The following is a 9,980-nucleotide window of genomic DNA, read 5'->3' as shown; positions in this document are numbered from 1 at the left end:
GTTTTTTCTTAAATCTTTAACAAAGGTGGCCCCTTTTTTTTTTTTTTAAGAAGTCTTGGCTGAAAGCACATTAGGCTGTAAATAAATGTGATTAGTTGGAAAAAAGTTGAGTCTGCCTTACCTTGGATTCTTTTTCCTTCTCCAGAATGGTGCTCTTTAACAACTTTAGTTGAAGGACAGTGTACCAGATATCTTCAAGGAAACCTTTGGGTTTAGTCTAGCAGGTGGTTCATTAGTGATCACTGTCTGAAAATGGTGGTTGAAATAAATCTTCTTGCCTGTTTCTAAGTTAGAAAGTAGGTACAAGTTGAGAAACAGTAGTCTGGAAATTTGGAGTATCCCTTGTATCTCTTTCTTCAAGAATACTGCCCCTGTTGATATTGCAACAGATTGAGTTTTTGGTGTCTTTCATTGAAAAAGGAGAGTAGAGGTGAGATTCCAATTGCTATGTGGTGGCTTCATATTTTTTTTTTTTATGGTGTGCTTCTGTGCCTCATATCAGTATAGTAAAAGTGAAACTATAACTTGGTCCAGTTGACTTGGTTTGCTTAAGTGTGCTTGCTGACATCATAGGTACAATGCAGTTACTGTGTTGGTTGACAGTATTTTTCCATAAACATAGGTTAGAGTTCAGCACCTGTCTTCAGCCTTCTGTACTCTGGTATAAGCAGGTCTTCCTTAAGCTATTAAATGACTTTTTATAGTAAAAAAGGACAAATTGCCAGACAAAGTTTTGTATGTTGGTGCTGTGGTTTTCTAGACCAAGAATCTTCCTTATGCACTCAAAATAAAAAGGTGGCTATGGATCTGTCAGTCATGGAATTAAGAAAATCTGGATGGATAGCTTGAACAAGGCAGTGTGCTTCTCTAAGCTTTGAGGTCTGGGAGTCAATGTACACTGATTTTTTTGGAAGTTGCTTAGCATGTTGTTTTTAGTCTTGCCAGGAAATGTTTGGACTGCTAATGGAAATGTTTCAGACTTGTAATTCAGCTCACTGTTTAAAAGGGCAATTCTGGGAGTTAACAATTAAATTACTATTTGTATTATAGTATATAATCACACTAGAAATGGCACTTAATAGAAGCTGTTCATTGTTTTTAACAGGAATATTGAAGTCAGTAGTTTGAGAGCTTGAGCCCTTGTAAGTCGGTGGAGGCAATTCAAAGGTGGTTATCAAAATGGACCATAGTGGGGCTGCTTTTTATTTGCTGTGAGTTTCTTCGAATATTAGAATGATGGAAGAACATGAGGGAAAAATATTTTCTTTAAAGACTCCTCTGTGTGCTAGGTTGAGACTGCTCGTACTATTCTGCACAATTCGTTTAATGTAAGAAATAACTCGAACAAATAGTTATCTGTAATTCTGTGGTGCCTTGCAGTTCCTGATTTGGGTAAAACAATCAGATTCACATTGGAAATCAAGCTTTTGTTTTGTTTTCAGATGCTGAATGATGATTTAAACTGAACAGTTAAGGTAATAAATCTTCAGAAATATGATACCGGATGTTAACTGTTCCTTCCAAAAACATTGTCAAAAAGCATATTATCTATATAAATTCAATGTAATAGGAGGAAAAAACATTAATTCTCCAGGCATCTAAGGATTTTATTGGTTTGGTTTTTTTTTGTTGTTGGAGGATTAAGGCTTCATAACTTAGGGGGGAAAAAAACAGTTACAAGAATTGAGCTCTTTAAAAATCTTAACTTATTTAAAGATGTGTAAGTTGAAAAAATGCAGCAGCCTGCTGTGCTGAAAACTACCATCCTGGTTCTGCAGATACTGTAAATCATGATAAGTGGGATTGCAGATGAGTCCCTTACATAGTCAGAAAAACTGTAATTGCGTATAGTCTTTGCTGCTCCCAAACAAAAATGCTTTTTAATGCCTTTAAACGTGCTTCTTTGCTGTTTCTGATCCAGCGTGTACATATGTACTTAAATGACTGAACATATATCCCATTTATTTTGTATTAAAAAACATTACCAAAACATTAAGTGCTAGCTAAGCATGATAGCTTCTACTGTGGAAGTGACATTGCGATGTCGTGTTGAGATACTTGCTTATCAGTCCTGAGAAGACACTTTCTGTAGCCTTTGTTTGGTTCTAGTTGAAAAGACGATTTAATGGTTTATGGCTGATCTGTAGTAGTCTGCCCAGTGAAAGTATTTTTATGATCATCAGTCTCCTAGACCTCACTGTAATGGCAAAGGTAGCTGGAACTACGTAAATTAACTTCTCAGGTTTTGGATGCACAAGTGCTAGATACTGTTCACAGAGTTTCCTTATATTCTGTTTAAAATGTGGCTTCATGGAGAATTTCATGATAATAACTGCAGTTCTGCAAGCTGTAGAAGGTAAGGAAACAAGTGCATAGCACTAGTCAGAACTATGTAAATCAGTTTCTTATTCACATTGTCTTCTAGGGAGTTTGTGATTTCAGTGGGATAGAAAAAAAAATACTTTGTTGCTACCCTGAAGTGGAAGAACATGGAAACATTCCGTACCCTTTGTTCTCATGAATGCATTTTTTATTAAGAAGATGCTACTGTCTAATAGCATAGTTCAAATAACTTATTCGTTAACTAATAGTAGGAATTGGGGAGATAAGTGAAGACACTGGACCATTTTAAATATTTCTGCATGACTGTGGAAATCACGTGCAAGTAGGTTAGTGACTCTAATAAGGCTTTTCACATACATAAAAAGGTATGTGTTCATATCCTGAGCTGTAGCAATTATCCCATAGCTGTGGGAAGGGTAACTGAACAATCTACAAAGCTCTTAAGCAGTTTTAACATTGTTGTGATACAAATCTGTAGAAATATTAAGGACTTATAAACATTGTTTTTATTCGTTCATGCTGTGTAATTAAAATTACTTGCTATGAACAGATTTTTAATGGAAGCAGCCACTGTTTCTTATATTCTGAAATTTCTTTGTGTTGAGGCTTCATCTGTCGATTGTGTCTAACAAATAAACATTCAAAGATGGAAAGTTAAAGACAAAAAAATTCCTGAAACTTCTCGCTTCTGATGTAGGCTTTGATTCTAAGGCAGCACAGAGTCATATGACTCTCATGTCAGCTTGTATCGGGTATTAATTCCATAACCATACTCTGTGGGTGATGTATATGCCAGTAACGCTAATTACAACTAGCAAGACTGCATTCCTTCCTTCAAAGAAGGAGTCAGACTAGGCAACTTATGACCCATTTCCATTGTAAATAGATGCTGTTTTCAGAGAAGCATGTTTTGGCTGAATTACTTTGAGTTCTTTTGGTAACGGGTTGGTATAGGAATAGCAGTTTTCCTCATAGAGAAACTTAAGTTTGGGCTCCTTAAAATTCAACTTTACCCCCAAGCAACTAAAACACATTTTACAGTATTAGGTGACACCACTATAATGAGGGCAAACCTTGGGCTGGCACAAAACACTAATCAGCTAACTCCTTCTTTTTTTTCTTTTTTTTTTTTTTCCCCTCTCACAAATAATCCTTTATCACTAAAATCTGACAGTAAAAAAGCTTCATTGGTGCCACTAATTCACTATCCTTGTGCTGGCAGTCAGGCTCTTCACTAGCACTTCCAGTTTTTTTTGACACCTTTACCACAGGAAGTTGACACCTGCTAACTGAACTGTCAGTGTAGACTTGGCCTCAGTTATTTGGCATTGTGAGTACCATTTAAAGTAACAACAGTGAATTTGGTTCTGTGGTAGCTGGAGTAGTATTCCATTCATCACAGCTGTTCTGCAAGGAATAAACTGTAAAATACAAAATACTAGGTATCTAGGTACTGGTACACAGTCTTTTGAGATAAAATCACAGCATTTGCATTTGTTCTGTAGATACCCATGTTCCCTGTGAGTTGATCTAAAATTCCTTGTATGGTTGCAGTTTTGGGTGAAGCACAGCAGTTATTCCAGTATAACAGATAGTGTCCTACCGTATTCCTAAAGCTTCCTCTTCACTTTTGCATGTTAAAAAATAACTTTGCTGATGAAATACCACACTGAAGTGACTAGTTCAAGGCATGTGCTCTCTAAAATTCTTTTGCTCCACTTTCTTCTATGGTTCTTTTTCAGTGAACATAAATCATTGCCCTTGTTGAATGTGATGCGATACCCCTTCTGTACAAACATTGGGGAGTTTGGGGGTTTTAAGTGACAAACCAATAATTCATGCAGTGTAGTGTTTAGACTGCCATACAGGCTGCAGTCTGCAGCAGAGACACCTGTCAAACACGTGATATTCTTGAGTGGGTGTTCTTACTATGAGTATCTACGCATCACCCGTTTAGCATAGTCCTCCTTTTGTATATGAAACTTGATCTTGGGGGACTTCAACACTTTGTAGATATTGATGTGTGTAGAATTTTCTGCTCACAGTTCTTTCTTTTTTAAATTATTTTCTTAATCTTTACAGGTCTAGGACACCAGGAGGATCTATTCCCATAACAATGGCAGCAAAATCATCACTCCTTAAAGTAATACTGCTGGGAGATGGTGGAGTTGGGAAGAGTTCCCTTATGAACAGATATGTCACCAACAAGTTTGATGCACAGCTGTTTCATACGATAGGTGTGGAATTCTTAAATAAAGAGTTGGAAGTCGATGGACATTTTGTTACAATGCAGATATGGGACACAGCAGGTCAGGAACGTTTTAGGAGCTTGCGGACTCCTTTCTATAGAGGTTCTGACTGTTGTCTGCTAACCTTCAGTGTGGATGACTCTCAAAGTTTCCAAAACTTAAGCAACTGGAAGAAAGAGTTCATTTATTATGCAGATGTGAAAGAGCCTGAAAGTTTTCCATTTGTGATACTGGGTAACAAAGTTGATATCGATGAAAGACAAGTGTCTACAGAAGAAGCCCAGGACTGGTGCAGGAATAATGGCAACCATCCCTATTTTGAAACCAGTGCAAAAGATGCCACTAATGTTGCAGCAGCCTTTGAAGAAGCGGTTAGAAGAGTTCTAGCTTCTGAAGACAGATCAGATCACTTTATTCAAACAGATACAGTAAACCTTCATCGGAAACCGAAACCCAGTTCATCTTGTTGTTGACTTAAATTTTTTTTTTTGGCCAAATTACTTTTGACTAGCTTGCTCTGTAAAAGGATGAGGAAGGTGTAATAGATAAAATAACAACTGGGTTTCAGTCTAATAGTAAAATTGTAATAGTCTGCTGCTTTCTTGGGGAAGCAGAAGAAAAAGTTTCCATTCATGAGTGACCCGTCATTGAATTAGTGCCACTTTCTGTTTAGGAAGGTGTCAAGTAAAAACATTAATAAGAATGTAATTTGCCAACTTTACTCAAATGATACATACCTTGAATATAATTAAAACTTGAAAGTTCTAGAAGCACTACTTTGGAGAAACTGTTCTGGGATTCAGACACAAAGATACTTTTATATGTGTATATTTTTATGAAATCAACATTCCATTTTTGTTTCACTAGAAGTCAGTTTCTTAACAATGCTAGATATTAAACTTCAGTCTCACTACATTCTTTTTGCTGTGAGTGGTACTTCATCTCTAGTATGTTTATTATAAGTTAATATAAAGTACCTTCAGGTCTTCTCTAATTGCCTAATGTTGCTATAACTTGTGTAGGTTTTTAAGTAGGAAATAAATTTCCTACATATTTAATGTCCATTTTCCTTTCATTTACTATTCTAGTGCTATGCTAATTTTTTCAGAAGTTTAATGCAAGATACTCATGATTTTTTAAGTTAATACATGTCTTTGCCTTAAGTCCCACTCTAGCATGTTGCTGCTCAATAAGGTAAATCTGAGTAACTGAAGTATAACCGTTTCTAGTTATGAAAAATATATGCTTTATTCAGTCAGCTTTAATAGCACTTGAGGGGATCTACATCATGACAAACTTGTAGAGAACTTTTAGTATACAGCCTTAAAGTTCCAGATGTCTTGCTCCTGTTAACTTGAGCTATGAATGTGTTTACCAGTAATCTCTGCACTGTGAAACTTAATGATTGGCAATACGTAGAGAACTCAGGAAGCTCTTCACTTACAGTAGATTGTGACAGCTTTCAGCCCTAATACAAGTAAATACCTACAGCTGGTTGTTTTGAGCTGAATTTGATCCTTAGTTGATTTGCTGTTTTAGGATATGGACTTACACATTTAAGACAATGTCTTTTCTAGTACTGTACTTGTTACATGATCATGAACAGAAGTAAATTCTCTATTTAATGGACAGTCTCTCAGATGAAACCCCAGGACCTGTATTTGAGGCTCTCTGTGGCAGTTAAATGGTAGGATACTTGTATGAGAAGTTGTTGAATGTTGGCTCTCAGAGTATCCCCTGTCCTTGTAACAGCAAACTCGATAGTGCACTATTGCTTCAATGTGTAATCTGACTGCTAACAGGCATGCACGTACACAATATTGTAGACTTCAAAAGGAAGTCGGAGGCCTATAGGACAGGCCATGTTATTTGCTAAACTACACCTACTCTGGTTTCTGTACAGCAACTTTTTTGTTCCAATAGAAAAGCCTTGAGAGTACGGTAACAGCAAGAGTTTTCTCTTAACATATCTGTTCAGTCTGTACCAGGTGTAATTATTTGGAAGTAAAGCTTGCAAAACAAATGCTTCTTGTTGATCTTAATGCACTTTTCTCAATGTATTGTATTCTTGCTTGAACCTGTTCAGGACAACTTTACTCCATAGATCTGCTGCTCCTGCTTAGAAGTGACATCTTTTTACCTTTTGTCCATTTAAGTCTAATTTATTTGTACAGTCCTGCATATACAGCAACAGAACTGTGTGTTAAGCTTCAGTCACCTTAGAGCTACATATAGGTTGAGCTGCTACTTCTGTTTAATTTCTGGTCAATGAAAGAAGAGATCTCTGAAGAAAATCTTATCTAAATTCCTCTTGACCTTAAACTGAGAGAGCAAAAACTTTAAAAACTAAGATTGCTTGTGTTGGGGGCTACTAAGCTAGTGACATGAAGTTGTAAAACTACTACCTTACTACTTAAAGCTTCCTTTAATGTACGTTTTAGCGGAGGTTAAGGTTGAAGCAAAACAGAAGGTGAAGTTACCAGGACTAGAGTACTCCAGATGTGATTCAAATAAGACTGCTAAAAGGAAACAACTATGGATGAAAATCATTGTGGTCTTCCTTGATTCAAAGTGTCTGTTATTTTGCCATCTGTCCCCTTCTCATGTAATATCATGGTTACTTTGCCTCTGTCTGAGAAGTACATTTAATTTAATAAGTTAAATAAAACTTAATACAATAGAAGGGTACAACTGTGCTGTACCACAACTGTACGCTAATCACAAAAGTGGCCAGTAAAGATTATGGGGGGGTTTACATGCTATAGTAAAGAGGACAGTATAGGAATGACAGCTGAGGTCATGATCTGGTCTCAGAGGGAGACTTGTCATGTATGTGAAAGAAGCAAAAGTCCTGTGACAAGCAGATGTAGATAGGTACAAAAAAATGCTTAGTAACAAATGGGCATTTCTGTACTTTGTGAAAGTTTAGTATCTACCATTCACTGTGGAGGTTTGGTAGGCACTTGGGGCTTATGTTTCAATTCACCGATTCGTTTCAGTACTAATTACCTCAAGTTTTAGAGTGACAGCGCTTACTATGTAATACATATGCAAAGTTCCAAATCTCCTTTAAAAGGAGGAACAAAATCCACTGTGATGACAAATCAGTGGGATTGGTGAAAGCTATGCATATTAGAACAGACAGCAAAAGAGGAAGGGGCAGAAGAAACAAGCTAGGACAGCTGACAGCTTATGTCACAGCACAGTATATAGGTGCTTAGCATAAGACTGCTGCCAGAACCAGGCTGCTTGCTTTAACAGTTGCTGTGTACCCCAAACAGGTGTGACTTTAAATCATCATATGACAGGTTGCCTAAACAGTAACAGAACTTTGCAGAAACTTGAGTCTGAAGTAGCATTTCCAGCCTATATTTATTAAGGCTGGTTCATGTTCTCAGCTTGTGCTAATGTTCTCATTTCCTTATGCTTGATTTTTATACCATCTAAGGTAATTCCAGTTCCTTTAACTCAAACTTTTTTCTTGCCTTTATTGCATAACACAGCTTATCTGCTCCTTTCTCTTAGTGCAACAGATTTCATTTGAATTCTTATTCCTAAGCCTCTGAGGTGGGGCAGGAACATAATACTTGCAAAGGAGGTCTCTCTTCTGCCTTGCCCATGGAGGAACTGTTCATTGTCTGATGCATGCATCATTGAGACCCAGCACAGATTTGTGACTGTCGTTGATCACAAGATAACTTTTACCTGTCACTTCCAGATCACAGTCTTTCAGTTTATTGTAAGAAGTCACAAACCAAAGCATGAGCAAGTGTTCCTCCATACACAGGGAAATCACAGCTACCTAAGCCCCAGTCCTTCAGAATTCTGTCATGAGACAATGCTCCTCACTGCAAACTCTATAACTATTAATGTAATGAGTTACCACATAATTCTCCCTTGCCTGTGGCCAGTAACAGTCTGTTTTCACAAAGCCTAGATGGACCTATGGGACTGCATTTCCCATTTACAATTCCCATATTCAGAAGAAAAGGGGAAAGACATATGGGGGAGCGGGGGGCATAAGACTGGGCACCATTTGGCTAACTGCCTTCAGTGATCAGGTAAGTAATAAAATGCTTTCCTTTTACATAACTTCCTACTGTGTGCTGGCAGGCAACAATACAATAATCAAAAAACCCACAATTTCTAAAACTGGTGGAAACTCTAGCACTAACCCATCTTTGCCACAACACAACAGCTTCAACGTAGTGGCTTCTTATCACATGACAATGCTTTACCTCAAGTGTGTTTCTGTTGCTTTTGTGTATATAGCAAAAAAAAAAAAAATTACTTAAGATTACATGACATTATCAAAATATGGTGCAATGCAGTTTTAATGAAATAATACTGTAAAGTATTCCCATCTTCACTTGCCATCCCACCAATAGAGGTAGACATACCATGATCATCTAGTTTTCTCCTCAATCATTTCAAGTATACTCAACAGGCATCCATACTGCATCATTCCACATTTTATTTAGGGTAGATATTGCAACCTTTATATCATGTTCTTTCTCTCATGGAACATTTTACAGTGACAGTTTAGCATAAGTGTAAATTACAAAGAAATAATGACTGTACATTCAAAGCACATACACATGCAGTCATTTTAACTATACAGACTATGCAAAATGTACTTCCTAGAACAGCATGCCACTTCCTTGGGAAATCACTTTTCAGACATTTAAAAAAAAAGTCCAAGAAGATAGCTTATACAAATATGCTACAAAAGGAAACAGACTACTTAAAAGAGTGTGAAACCAACCAAAATATTAGGTACATACATGCGAAGTCACCCACTTAAAAAAAAAAAAAATCACTGTTTTGGAATGATTGTAAGTTTTACAGAAGGGTCCCTAACTACATTTTACAACTGAATAGTAGCCAGATAGGTCAAATAATGCCTTTCTGAAATGTCAACAAATAGTGTTTAATGGTTCAAAGATCCTACTCTAAATATATTTTCAAAAAAGATTTCAGCACTTGCACAGAAAATGGAAAGAAATGGGCTTAAACGTGTAAATTTAGTTTGTTTTTTTCCATGTGTGAATTAGAATTAAAGTCAGGGCAGCCATAGCTGTTCTGGTCTACTTCATTCATTCATTTCACTTACGCAGTGCTGCGGCTAAACATGTATTGCACTAAACATCTGGTAAATTTGAAGTTTTAAGCTTCAAAGCTTTGAAGGTTTTTTCTCAAAACTTCTTGAGATACTAAAGACAGAGCTTTGCTGATATATCCTCTTTTTATTGAGCACTTTATAATACATACATTACACATTACAGAATAAATACAGACCTGATTTAATACCACAATGAGTAAGGTAAGTCTGGTTAGTCTGCAGAGTAACTTCTCTAGCCAAGGAATGTAAGTAGAAAAATTTATAAC

The 9,980-nt window shown here is 36.7% G+C and overlaps 1 protein-coding gene across 1 annotated transcript; it reads left to right on the top strand.

The window, feature by feature from the left end:
- Positions 1 to 1,439: 1,439 nt before the first annotated feature.
- Positions 1,440 to 5,507, top strand: RAB9A (RAB9A, member RAS oncogene family). The gene is made up of 2 exons (XM_010081760.1): positions 1,440 to 1,475; positions 4,426 to 5,507. Exon 2 carries the CDS (start codon positions 4,460 to 4,462, stop codon positions 5,063 to 5,065), a length of 606 nt encoding a protein of 201 aa, XP_010080062.1. The 5' UTR covers positions 1,440 to 1,475; positions 4,426 to 4,459; the 3' UTR covers positions 5,066 to 5,507.
- Positions 5,508 to 9,980: the final 4,473 nt, after the last annotated feature.

The sequence above is a fragment of the Pterocles gutturalis genome, unplaced genomic scaffold, assembly GCF_000699245.1.
Source record: "Pterocles gutturalis isolate BGI_N339 unplaced genomic scaffold, ASM69924v1 Scaffold48949, whole genome shotgun sequence".
In the NCBI taxonomy this organism is placed as follows: domain Eukaryota; kingdom Metazoa; phylum Chordata; class Aves; order Pterocliformes; family Pteroclidae; genus Pterocles; species Pterocles gutturalis.
The sequence above is the reverse complement of the archived record's forward strand: the minus strand, read 5'-3'. Positions and strand labels throughout refer to the sequence as shown.

Bases quoted from the DNA above. Each gene is read 5' to 3' on its own strand.
- RAB9A (XM_010081760.1), top strand. From the start codon at position 4,460: ATGGCAGCAAAATCATCACTCCTTAAAGTAATACTGCTGGGAGATGGT.